This window comes from Myotis brandtii, unplaced genomic scaffold (assembly GCF_000412655.1).
Source record: "Myotis brandtii unplaced genomic scaffold, ASM41265v1 scaffold49, whole genome shotgun sequence".
In the NCBI taxonomy this organism is placed as follows: Eukaryota; Metazoa; Chordata; class Mammalia; order Chiroptera; family Vespertilionidae; genus Myotis; species Myotis brandtii.
Window position 1 is genome coordinate 4,765,515 of NW_005368707.1, and position 13,741 is coordinate 4,779,255.

Sequence of the window (13,741 nt, forward strand, 5' to 3'; positions counted from 1 at the left end):
TGCCACCCGGGAGCAGGCCTAAGCCAGCAGGTCGTTATCTCCCGAGGGGTTCCAGACTGCGAGAGGGCACAGGCCGGGCTGGGAGACCCCCCTCCCCCCCGCCGAGTGCACAAATTTTTGTGCACCGGGCCTCTAGTCATTCTTATAAAGATCTGCTGGTTCACAGTTTGAGTAGGTAGAGAAGGGATAGTAGTAGTCCAGGCCATGTCCTGACTTATATTAGTGTTCTGCATTTGCTATAAAGATAGGGTAACATTTTGTTATGGGACTTCATGAGGTAATCCTATCTAATAATAGACAAAAATGGTAATTGACCGTACCTTCGCTACGCCTCCCATTGGCTAATCAGAGTGATATGCAAATTAACTGCCAACAAAGATGGCGGTTATTTTGCATACGTAGGCACGAAGCAGCGGAGCGAAGACTGAAGGCGGTTCCGGCCGGAGCAGCGAAGACTTGAAGGCGGCTCCGGCCCCAGCAGTGAAGGCTTGAAGGCGGCTCCGGCCAGAGCAGCGAAGGCTTGAAGGCGGCTCCGGCCGGAGCAGCGAAGACTGAAGGCAGCTCTGGCCGGAGCGAAGGCCTGGGTCCCGGGTGCCGGAAGAAAACCGGTGCCGGCAGCCAGGGGAAGGGAAGGCCTATTGCACGAATCTTTTCATGCAACAGGCCTCTAGTATATTTATAAATAATCTTAGTTGCAAAATTATAGAATAGCTGAGATACCCTGAATTATAAACCACAAAGAAAGAACAGCTAATAACCAAAATTAATAATTTCTGAAAACTGTAACATTTGAATGTTACAAACTATGAAAAACCAACTTTGGGGTTTATTTGGGATTCTAAAATAGTTTCAACAAATAAAGTTCATGAACAGACTTTTCCTTTGTCTTATTGTTTCTCTGAGCATCAGTTTTTGCTATGTTATCTCATTTAATCATCATAACAACCTTATAAAATAAGGCAGTAAGATTTTTATTTTGTAGAGGACTTTGAGCCAAAGAAAAGTGACTTGTTTGAGAATAAATAGCTGTTCATTGTAGAACTAGGATGTCTGAGTTCAAGACCCTTGCCATTATGTCAAGCTAACTCTAATTAACTGAACTATATATAGTGCCCTCAAATCATGGCTGTTTCACATTACTTTTAAAAATTACATGCTTAATAAAAAGTTTATAGAACTTAACAAATTTGAAGTGTATGGTATAAAGTTAAAGTTTTAATATTAACTTTGATGTTATTTGAAATATCCTAAGGATATATTATGAAAAAATTTTTGTTAGTATTAAGATAATAATATTATTTATCACCATTTTTTTTATACACAGCAATCAACAAGTAACTTCTGAATATAAAGAAGAAAGGAGAGCTAAAAAGTCTTCTGAAAGTAGCAAAAGTTTTGGTAAGACTTCTAATAGTGAATTGTTCATGGTGGTCCTACTGTAGATAAAGTAAGAGCAAGGTAATTTTGATAATGAAAGAGCAGTGAAAAAAAAAAACACATAAAAAAACACAATGTATGAATTGTATGCATAGTTTTTTTTCTTAATTTCTTTAAAATAGTTTAGTATTCAGAATTATTTAAAAAGTAATTGTAGGTAATTTAAAAAATCTGGGGCAATATTGTCTGAAAAGAAATTCATTTATTTAGTCATTACCCCTAAAATCCCATATGTCTTTATGTAAAAAAGAAGAAAGATTTTAAAGTTAGGATGTTGTATATTTCCTCTATAAACACATTATAACAAATTGGACTTGTTATAAAAATGAATCTTTTGTTTATTTTTTTATTATTATACTAGAGGCCTGGTGCACGAAATTTATGCACGGGGGGTGGGGGTGGGGATGTGTGTCAGTCGGCCCAGCCTGCACCCTCTCTAATCTCGGACATCCCTCTCACAATCCAGGACTGCTGGCTCCCAACCACTCGCCGGCCTGCCAGCCTTATTGCTCCTAACCACTCCCCTGCCAGCCTAGTCGCCCCTAACTGCCTCCCCTGCCAGCCTAGTTGCTCCTAACTGCCCTCCCCTGCCGGCCATCTTTGACCACATGGGGGCGGCCATCTTGTGTGTTGGAGTGATGGCCAATTTGCATATTACTCTTTATTATATAGGATTTTAAAATCCTCACCAAGGATATTTTTTCCATTGATCTTTAGAGAGTGAAAGGGGAAAGAAGGAGGGGGGGGGGAGAGAGAGAGAGAGACATCAAGAAAAATCAATGTGAGGGAGACTCATTGATTGGTTGCCTCCTACACGTGCCCCAACTAGGGCCTGGGATTGAATCTGCAACCAGGGTATGCACCCTTGACTGGGAATCGAACCCACGACTCTTCTGCGGGCCTACGCTCTAATCACCGAGCAACAATCGCCAGGGTGATCTTTTGTTTATTTTTTACAGCAAATGGATTACATTTAGTAAATGAATCCTTGTTATTACATAGTGATTTGTTTCAATAAAAAAAGTAACTAAAACTAGGAGCTTAATACTTTCCTGGTACCACAAACAAATGGCAAACAATAAGAACTATATTTGTCCAGTGTGCTGCAATCCCAATGAAATTGTTTTTTTAAAGATATTTACAATATAGTACAGAAGTCAGGAAGACAATGCCTTGTTGAGAAGCATAGGTTATTTTACATATCGTTATACCAACAAGGTCTCACTATTATCAGCTTCATTCTTCAGAAGTCAAAACAGAATGAGATATGTTGTCTTCATTAGAAGAAGATGTTTCCTTCTGTTCGTTGCATAATTGCTGTGACACTAATTTCTTTAGAACAGGATGCTCTGAAGCCTTTGGTCAAAAAAATAATCATAATAAATATTCAAATAGCCCAACTCAGGACTCAACAAATTATAATAAAGCACAAAAATATCCTATATAATAAAAGGGTAATATGGAAATAGACCAAATGGCAGAACAACTGAACAACCAATCAAAGTGTAATATGCTAATGGTATGCTAAGGCTGTTCAACTGCTTGCTATGACGTGCACTGATAACCAGGGGGCAGACAGTCGACTGGTCAACCAGTCACTATGATGTGCACTGACCACCAGGGGGCAGATGCTCCAACCGGTAGGTTAGCTTGCTGCTGGGGTCCGGCCAGTCAGGACTGAGCGAGATGGGCCGGACATGCCCTGGAACCCTCCTGTGGTCCCTCCCCGGCCCGATCGTGGACTGGTGGGGTCCCTCAGCCTGGCCTGCCCCCTCTCACAATCCGGGACCCCTTGGGGGATGTCGGAGAGCTGGTTTCAGCCTGATCCCGAAGGCCACTCCCCTTGGGAGGGCGCCAGACTCAGGGTTCATGGCTGTTGAGCGCTGCTGCGATGGTGTGAGCCTCTCCCGATCAGGACTGATTGGGTGCAAGCCTGCGGCAGGCACAGTGGGGCCAGGATGAGTGGGAGCGGCAGGTAGGAGCTGCAGGTGGCATTGGACTGCGGGTTTTGGCCCAATCCCTGCAGAGCACCACAAGGGACCCCACCCTTGCACGAATTCGTGCACCCGTCCTCTAGTTTCACAATAACAAAAATGCTACTGTGCTACTCATATGTGGCACCTAGTTCATTGTGCAATCTGAACTATATAAGGACCACTTGGACTTAGTAGACCTTTATCAAAGAACTTGTATAGGTTGGATTTGTAAGTTATAGGAAACAACGATGCAATAGAGTTTTGACCTTTAAGGTGCTTGTCATATCATAGACCTGGACCTGGTTTATATCTGTGGTTTTTTTAAAACAGAATTTTCAAAGAAAATTTCAAAATTCATTTATTAATTTGTTTGCTTAATGGTTTGCTATTTAATTCTCAATTGTCTTTTAGGCACTAAGTATTATTCTGATGTTACAGAATTCAAACATTTTAAAAATACTGTCCCTACCCTCTAAGAGGTTGTTATTATTGCAATTTTTATTATTTGCTATACTTTATTCAGTGCTTACTAGGTGCCAGCACCCACTAGGAGCTCATAATTATTATTATTGCATAATATGTGCCAGACACTTTAAGTGTATAATGGGGTGCCAGACACTTTAAGTGTATAATGGGGAGTTAAGTTTTCAAAAAGTGGATAGAATTTTCCTTGGACTAGCATCAGTCCATTATGAAGTTTTCACCTATCCATGCTGAAATAAAAAAATCAGGAAGCTCAATTTATTTAATTTAAAATGTGGTCTTTTTCTAGGCCTATATGTTTTTTATTTATTTTGCTTAAAAAAATCTTATTTATTTAAGAAATAGCAACAATAATTGGTAGTGTTTTGTTCCTCCCCCCACATCCCCTAGAAAGCCATCTGTTAAGAGCCCATGTTTGACTAGGGCAAAGGAAGTGGTAAAATAAAGCAGAGACTGAAAATAGGAACAGTTAATATGACTTAGTGATGATTAAATGAAAAAAGTTAATGGGGAGAGAGAAATCGATATGATTCATAGGTTTCCAGGTTGTGCACTGGCATTTAAATTGGACATGAAGAACAGGACTTTATCACATGAACAGGGAAGAGCAACAGGTCAACAGGAAAGATCAGCTTTTTTTCCATACATGTTTAGTTTGATAGAATATCCATGGATAACTCATTCTACATTTTGGATGCAGTTTCTTTGACTTTTTGATTTGTCCATATCAACAGCTGCCTTTAATAGGTGAGCTATGTTTTTAGTTTAACAAGAAAATAAGAAAAAATTAGGAACAAATAAAAAGGACTCTATAATTACTACTACACAATTATACTGTATATGTTAATTATTGTTTTTCTGTAGTTATCCCACTTATTTGATTGATTCACAACTATTATAAAAAGAAATTAAACCATGCTTAGTTGGAGAAAATTGGCAGTGTCATGTTTTTATTTTCTTTACAGAAAGTTTCATACCATAGAATATGTGGTCAATCATTATATTTTTTATTCTGATTAAAATAGGATTATTGCTTGTTTCACATTATTTTCTGACATCATTGTTTCATTTGTCCCTTTCATGCCTTTATTCAAATGGATATAGATCTACAGGAATCTCTAAAACAAGTATCAAGAAAAACTAATTTAAGGACAGGTATTCTGTGAAATAACTTTCTGACTGTCATCATGTATAACACATCAGCCTAAATAGTTACTCATTATTATCACCCAAAGTCCATAGTTTACATCAAGGTTCACTCTTGGTGGTATACATTGTATGGGTTTTGACAAATGTGTGATGACACATATCCCACATTACAGGATTATGTAGAATCATCTCACTTCCCTAAAAATCCTCTGTTCTGTGCTTATTCATCCTTCCCTTCTCCCTAAACCATGGAAACCACTGATCTTTTTACTGTCTCCTTAATTTTGCCTTTTCCTGAATGTTATATAGTTGGAATCATACCGAGGATATCTTTTTGAATGTTTAAAAAATTTAAATTTCAAGGTAATTGGACGTAGTTATCCAAGATGTTCTTTGACCTTTGTGGTTTGTTGTTGTTATTGTTCATCAGCATAGGCTCTCATGACATATGCCATATGAGCTCAAAAAGCATGATTTCTACAGGCATTTGCCATATAATGGGGAGGGTTGAGAAAAATGACCTCATGCACTACTGCAGAGCACTAACAGTTTGGACCACCCTGCTCTGTGAAGTAGTTCTAGGTGGACTCTATCAATGGTAGGAGATGATCTCAAGGGGTTATACTTTATACAACTGGAATCACTGTCTTTCATATGTATCTTGCAATTGGAAATAGGGCCAGAAAGAGTCTGTTTCCTATGTTTTGCTGTGCTGCAAAATATAGTGCCTAGCAACCAAGTTTTTTTGTGATAGTGTTTCATCCTGAAATGGCTAGTCTTCACCGAAGAGCTGGAAAAGTTGTATTGTGTCACAGCAAAATAAGTACACTCTCTTCTAACTGCTCTTAATGGAAGGAGTCGAGAAAAATCATGCTATTTAAGTTTGACATTGTTAGTTTATGATACTGATTCTGCTAATGATACCATTTTCTGTCAATCTGATGGGGTTTGATTAAGATTATGATAATTGTAGGTAGCAGTTTACTTGTAGGTGTCAAATTATGATAGATCCCGTTCTTTTTTTTCTTCTTGCATTTGATATATAAAGGAGAGGAAATAATGTATTAATGGCCTACCAATAGTATCATTGATATTCACTCTAGTATAGTCTTCAGGTATGATTCCAACAAGGTCTCACAGGAATCAGTCTGGTACTTTCAAAGTCCTGTATTTTTCTGTTGTTGTTTTTAAATGTATTTTATTTTTTCTTTAATAGCGGATGAGAGCTCTGAAGAAGACTCTTTAAGGAGGTAGGATTTTTAAAAATTATATATTAACTAAGGGAATGCAGTGAAAAGCAACTAACATTTCTGGAGTGTTCTACCCTGGGCTAGACACTATATTATGTAATTAACATGTGATATAGAGTCATCACAATAGCTTTGCAAAGTAGCTGTGCTATTGTAGCCTACTTTTTATTAATGAGGCAACTGTGGTTCAGGGAGGTTGATTAATTGACCCATGATTCCATAGTTAGCAAATGGCTGACCCATGATTTGACTATCAACCTACTTGGCTCCCAAATTATTCTGTTGTCCCTCAGCAAACACTAATAAGTTCCTCTGTAGCACTGGCATCGAGATACAGAAAGTAAATCTAATTGTGTTAACTCAATTTCTGGCAACTCAGAAAGTAAAATCTAATTGTGTTAACTCTGATTTAGAGTTTTCCTAAGATACCCAATTAGTCCAAGCATTTGTGTTACTATACTTGGCAATTGCAGTGTTAAATAGTACCTCCTTTTACCCATCAAAGATTTTATGGCACATCTCAGTTAGCTATGGCTAGACCAAAGGTTTTACCTATGGAAGCCCTAATCAGGCAAGTGTTTTTAAGTATAATGGTATCTGTTCTTCTTGAAATGAATTATTTCTCTGTAAGTGAAGAATATCTATGTATGGACCATGTTACTATGTCAGTTGTATTCAGCATCTATTAAGAGGATATTTCTAATTGATTTCTCTACTCATTGACTTCCTAGTCTGGTTTTCCCTTCAGGCTACTAACTTTGCCTAGTTGTATGAAGTTTTTTCCTAGAGTCCTTTTTTTTTTTTTTTTTAAATGTATTTTATTGATTTTTCACAGAGAGGAAGGGAGAGGGATAGAGAGTTAGAAACATCGATGAGAGAGAAACATCGATCAGCTGCCTCTTGCACACCCCCTCCTGGGGATGTGCCCGCAACCAAGGTACATGCCCTTGACCGGAATCGAACCTGGGACCCTTCAGTCCACAGGCCGACGCTCTATCCACTGAGCCAAACCGGTTAGGGCGAGTCCTTTTTTTTTTAATGACTTTTTTTGCTTTTTTATTTTCTTCTTTGCTGTTCTTGGTGTTTTTCTCATGTTATTTTTTTCCACTTCTGTCAGCTATGTGTTCTCCATTTTTCTATTGGCGGAATCAAAAGCACATAGAATTTCAAGGGTTTAAGGAATCTTAGCAATTAATTAATCAAAACACCCGTTAGTACTTCAACCTGTTTTTAACATCCTGGCCAACTGGTTACTTGCACGAAGAATTTAAAACTCAAAGAAATTAAAATGACTTATTTGTATATGGTTAAGTGGTGGACATGAGATGTAAATTCAGGTTTCAAGTTTAGTACTCTTTTTTATCATCCTGTAGGTGAGTGTTTTAATAATAGAAAAGTAGGGCATGTGTTTAGTGAATGCAGTGGAGGAAGATAAGAATGAAATTAACAGGTAAATCCAAGTTTCAAGAGGAACAGCATTGGGTTGGGATAGGAATGTGGATTTTAGAAAAGAGATGAGAGATCAGATAAGGGAAAAATATCAGAATATTGGGGTTTATGACAAGTTAAAGATAGGTTACAGCAAGGAAGACCAGAGAATGTTAGGAGTTGTATAGAAAGGCAGATTAAAATAAAGGATTCAAAGAACTTACATACTTACATGCCTAGCCCATGGACACGGGCAATAGTAGTGAAAACCTGGAAGCGGGGGGAGGTAGAGGATGGGAGGAGGAGGATAAAGGGGGAAAAAGGGAGATATCTATAATACTAACAATAAAAGTATATTTAAAAAATAAAATAAATAAAATAAAATAAAATAAAATAAAGGGTTCAAGGGAGTCTTGAAGAAGTTGCTGGCCTTTTGTTTCTTTAATTGGAGGAACTATCAAAAGTCACCATTTCTGTAGAAAGGTATTAAAATCATTTGAGCCACTGGAAAGATTCTTTTTATTGCAAACAGGACTGGTATCATCTACCTGAATTCTGACTTACAGAGTGGGGCTTAGGTCCCCTTGAGTCCTGGGAGACTGGAGATGCTGAACTGCATAGACCTATGTCCCAAGGCAGGTGTCTTCTCACCTCTACTTCCTTTCCCAGTTAGCTGGTGTGCTTCCCATGTGCAGGCAGGGTTGGGCAGGAGGACTGGCTGTCAATCAGTAGTGGAGTTGGGCAGTAGGTGACACACCTATGTTATGAGTGGATCATTGCGACTCCATTTAGTTTGTTTTACAGGAGCAGGGAAATAGAGAGCTCCAAATCTTGGTCATTTGAGCCCATCCTTGTTTCAGGAGTCTGTGCCTTCAGAGGCTGACGATTTCAAGGTTGGAGACTGCCATGGAGCCTATGGAAGAGTAGAAGAGTGATCTGAGAGTGGGAAGGCTAACAAATACGTCTTTTCTTCAACATTTGGACATTTAACTTTTAAACATTTCAAGGAACTCCCTGTATTGTTTTAGGTGGTTTTCATCCTAAAGAACCAAGACTGCCATGACTGCTATAGATTAGTCTTTGAACCAAGGACAGACAATGGAGAAGAAAGTGTAATTTCCACATTGATTTAGGTCATCAGATTTTTTTAACTTATGTCAGCCATTATTGGATTTTCAATTCAGACTTCAGGACTTTTGGTGAAAACAAATTAACTTCAGGCTTTGCCAGTAATTGGCTGTCACCCTTTTTTATGGGAACTTAGAGTGTGCCTTTATTGAATAGTTCACAGGCTGGAGGAGTGGTGGAGGTAGAAATAGGTAACTAAAAACTTTTTAAAAAACAGGCCAAAATTTAATTATATCAAGAAACTTCATCTAATACACAGATAGCTGACCTTTCACTCAATTTTTTTGGTTGATCTTTTAAAAAAATGAACTCACTTATTTTTGTTGGTTATTTTCCAGCAAACCTGGCATTGATGATTCATGGCCTACATCAGAGGATGAAGACTTCGATTTTGATACCAAGGTGAAATGCTCTGTCATAAAATTAATTTTCCTGCTCTGAATTTAGTTTTGTGCAGTACTTACTCTTAAAATTTAGTAGTGGTCTATCTATCATTATTTTATGATTATAATGGGAAATTGGTTAGAGAAAACTATCCTATATAATAAAGAGGTAATATGCAAATTGACTGTCACACCCTCACACAAGATGGCCAGCAGGGGAGGGCAGTTGTGGACGATCAGGCCAGCAGGGGAGGGCAGTTAGGGGCGACCAGACCAGCAGGGGAAGGCAGTTAGGGGTGACCAGGCCGGCAGGGGAGGTCACTTGGAGGGGACCAGGCCGTCAGGAGAGGGCAGTTAGGGGCGAACAGGTCGGCAGGGGAGGGCAGTTGGGGGTGATCGGGCCAGCAAGGGAGGGCAGTTGGGGGCGATCGGGCTGGCAGGGGAGGGCAGTTGGGGGTGATCGGGCCAGCAGGGGAGGGGTTAGGGGTGATCAGGTTGGAAGGCAGAAGCGGTTAGGGGCAATCAGGCAGGCAGGCAGATGAGCGGTTGGGAGCCAGCAGTCCCAGATTGTGAGAGGGTTGTCTGACTCACAACATCCCCATAGGGATCGGGCATAAACTGGCAGTCGGACATGCCCTTAGGGGTCCCAGTTTGGAGAGGGTGCAGGCTGGGCTGAGGGACACCTTTCTCCCACCCCAGTGCACAAATTTTGTGCACCGGGCCTCTAGTATTTGTAGAAATATGATGCACTGCATTTCTTATTTACTTTAGTAAGTACTGAAGGTAGGGGCTGAAAAAGAGAAAGAGCTGGAAAATATATAGTGATAGAAAATTATATTGGGGAAAAGTTTCCCACAATAGAGGAGATATGAAATTTGGTCAAGGATAAGAATTTTTAATGTGACTTTTAAATCATACCAACATGACTTTTATAATACGCCTAAATGAATTCTTAAATGGATCTAATTACTTATTGTAGTAATCATGAAATCTTCCTAGTGCTTCTAAGTTCCAAAACAATATCATATAATATCTATTTTTTTTCTTGGACTATATTTATTTTGGTATCATATAATTGTTAGGTGAGTTATTTTTTTTTTAAATTTCTAACCTGGGTTCCACATTTGAACTGAAATAATATTATAAAATATGTAAACTTAGAAATTTAAATTCTCTCTCTTGAAAACTGTATTATAAAGGGATTCCACTGTGTTCTAAATCATTCCATTAAGAGTCTATTTAACACTATTTATTTAATTGAAAAATACATGTTTTGCCTAAAATAATAACCAGTTCTAGAAGCAGTTCTTTATAACCATACTAGAGGCCCGGTGAACAAATTTGTGAACAGCTGGAGTCTATAATATGAATGGGACTTGTTTTCTGATTTATTCAGCCACCCTCTGTTCTTTGGTTGGAGTATTCATTTACTTTTAAAGTAATTATTGATAGGTATGTAGTTATTACTTCTTTATTATTTTTTATTTTTTCAAGAAGTCCCTGTAACATTTACTGTAATATTGTTTTGGTGGTGATGAACTCTTCATTTTTTTCTTGTCTTTATCTCTCCTTTGATTCTAAATGATATCCTTGATGAGGAAAGAAATCTTGGTTATAGGTCCTTGCTTTTCATTACTTTGAATATTTAGTACCAATCCCTCTGGCTTGCAAAGCTTCTGTTGAGAGATCAACTGACAGTCTTTCATGGGAGTTCCCTTATATATAACTAACTGATTTTTTATGCTGCTTTTAAGATGTGGGTCTATTTGGGTTCATCTTTTTTGGGGGGGCTCTCTACACTTTTTAGGCTTGTGTGCTTATTTTCTTTGCCAGGAAAGAGAAGTTTTTAGTTATTATTTCCTCAAATAGGTTTTTAATTATTTGCTCCTCATCCTTCTTGTACCCATATCATGCTATTGTTCTTATGCTTGATGTCATTCCAGAGGTCCCTTAAACTAGTCTCATTTTTATTGGATTTTCTTTTTTCTGTTTTGCTTGGGTATTTTCTGCTACCTTGTCATTCAAATCACTGAATTGATCCTCTGCATCATCTAATCAGCTGTTGATTTTATCTAATGTATTCTTCATTGCAATTATTGTATTCTTCGGTTTTAACTATTTTTTTTATGGTTTCTATGTCTTTTTTGTGTGTTTACTATCTTTGTTGAAGTTCTCACTGGGTTCATCTCTTCTTCTTTTAAATCAAGTAAGCATCTATGTAACCAGTGTTTTGAACTCTCTATTTGGTAGATTGTTTGCCTCCATTTTGTTTCTTTTTCTGAAATTTTTTCCTGTTCTTTCATTTGGGATGTTTCTTTGTCTCCTTATTTTGACTGCCTGTCTGGTTTTTTTTCTATGTATTAGGTAGAGTTGCTAAGTCTCCCAGTGTTGGCAGGGTGACCTTATGTAGTTGGTGTTCTATGGGGCCCAGTGGTATAGTATAGTCTCTCTGATCACCTGAGGTAGATGCTTTAGGGGTGTTCCTTATGTGGGTTGTATGTGCCCTCCTGTTGTACTTGAGCCTTGATTGCTATTGCCACATCAGTGGGTGAAATTGGACCTCAGGGTGATGTGTGTGATGACTGGTCCTGACTATAATGGATGAGCTGTTGTATTTGGGGATCAACCTCATGGAGTAAAATTTACTGTGGCGGGCTCCGGTGCCTGCAGAGTCTATCCTTTGGGTTTGTGGAGCTAATTGGGTGGTGCTCTAGTGTGATCTGAAGCTTGTCACTGGATGAATCAGTTCTGGGGCCTCTTGGGAAGGGTTCCAGTGCAGTACCTTGTCAGCTCCTGCTTATGGCTTGCCTGGGGACACCTGGTAGGAGCTTCAAAGTGATCTGTGGTTGGTGGGTGCCTGCGCTTGGCTTGGAGGCTCCTGGGAGAAGCTATATTGTGATCCGAATCTGGCTGCCACTGTTGGGACTGAGGGCTGCTTAGCAAGAGTTACAGGGCGTGCCATGGTCTGGACCTTTATGAGATTTTAGGGAAATCCACAGCATGGGCTGAGGCCAGCAGCTTGTTAATAAGAGCCACAGAGAGAAGTTCTGGCCTGTGCATGAATTGGCTGTGATGGGTTCTCAGGAAATCACCAGGGTGTGGGGAATTTGATGGAGACTGAGGTTGGGAGTTCACCTACACCTGCCAGTTTTGTGTGGGGAGGTCTAAATAAAAAAACAAAATGGTGGAGAGAGCTTCTCCTCCACCCTTGCCCTGAAATCAGACCATTCAGTTCCTACTCCTATGTCCCTGATGCTTTTCAAGCTGCTGTCCCGCTCTGGAGCTCAAAGTGAGTGTGTCAGTGAGTAAGTGAGTTTGTGTGTGGACTCTAAGAGAAATGCTCTGGAGCTCAAAGTGAGTGTGTCAGTGAGTGAGTAAGTGAGTTTGTGTGTGGACTCTAAGAGAAACACCAGGGACTCTAGCAGCCCTCTGTCTCACAGGATGGAATTCCCATTGATATTCAAAGTCAGATGCTGTGGGGACTCCTCTTCCCAATACTGCTGCTCTGGGCTCAGTCATTGAGAGACCAATGAAGCTAAGATATCCCTCCCAATTCTTAACTGGAAAACATGGGTGTAGGACCAGTCCATTTTACATCTTGCCCCTCCCACCAGTCTTTGGCTTCTTCTTGATATTCTTAGTTATAAGAATTCTGCTCAGCTAGTCTTCAGGTGGATCTCAAGGGTGGCGGTTCTACAATTTAATTGTTATTTTGATGTGGTTATGGAGCAGTTGAGTACAGCATTTACCTACTCTGCCATCTTGACCAGAAGCCAAGAAAATAAAGTTTTGTATTATATTTAAAAAGAATAGTTACCCAAAGTCCTATATCACCTTTTAAAAGTTCAAATTTCAGATTTTTGTTATTATAGTTACTTAAATATTCATTTTAAATTCCCCGCATCACTATAAGCTACTAGTGGTTAGGAAACATAATTGTGCATATCCTGGAGCACCTACAAGGTCTTAATTTAAGAAGCATTTTTAATATTTTAAATGTATATAAATGAACAGACAAATGTAGAGCTGTGTAATGAAATGTTGCAAGTAATATATATTGACATCAAACAACCTAATTAAATTAATTGAATTTCTAGAAATATGGCTTAACCATAATAGTCTCTTTTAATGTTTAGGATATATAAGTTCTATTGAGTTATGTTGAGGAAATATGTTATAAATAAGAAGGAAATGAGAATTTTGTGATATGTAGATACTGAATTATAGTATTTTTTTGTATCCTTCAATTTGATTTTAGACTAAAATGTTTTAACCTTTTCCTCATGTTTTAGCCCCATCTCATCTTCCATTAAATGTTTTTTCAAGCCATACAGTTCTCCTTTAAATCAGTTTATTAGGGTTATACTATGAACAAAAACCTCTATTTTATGTATTTTTATATATTTATACATTTTATATGTATTATGTAATATATTTATTTTATAAAAGTTTATGTATTTTATGTAATATTTTTATATATAATATATTTATATAGTTTTATAATATT

General features: G+C 38.5%; 1 protein-coding gene across 5 annotated transcripts in view; it reads left to right on the plus strand.

The window, feature by feature from the left end:
* ANKRD26 (ankyrin repeat domain 26) overlaps positions 1–13,741 on the plus strand; it is a 110,832-nt gene that overhangs the window by 18,091 nt on the left and 79,000 nt on the right. For 3 of the 5 annotated variants that reach the window (XM_014547989.1, XM_014547990.1, XM_014547993.1), the window contains exons 5-8: positions 1,325–1,398; positions 5,001–5,051; positions 6,262–6,295; positions 9,190–9,253. In XM_014547989.1, coding sequence (XP_014403475.1) covers positions 1,325–1,398; positions 5,001–5,051; positions 6,262–6,295; positions 9,190–9,253 — 223 coding nt within the window. The remainder of the gene's footprint in view (positions 1–1,324; positions 1,399–5,000; positions 5,052–6,261; positions 6,296–9,189; positions 9,254–13,741) is intronic. The other 2 variants (XM_014547991.1, XM_014547992.1) reach the window with 2 other exon arrangements.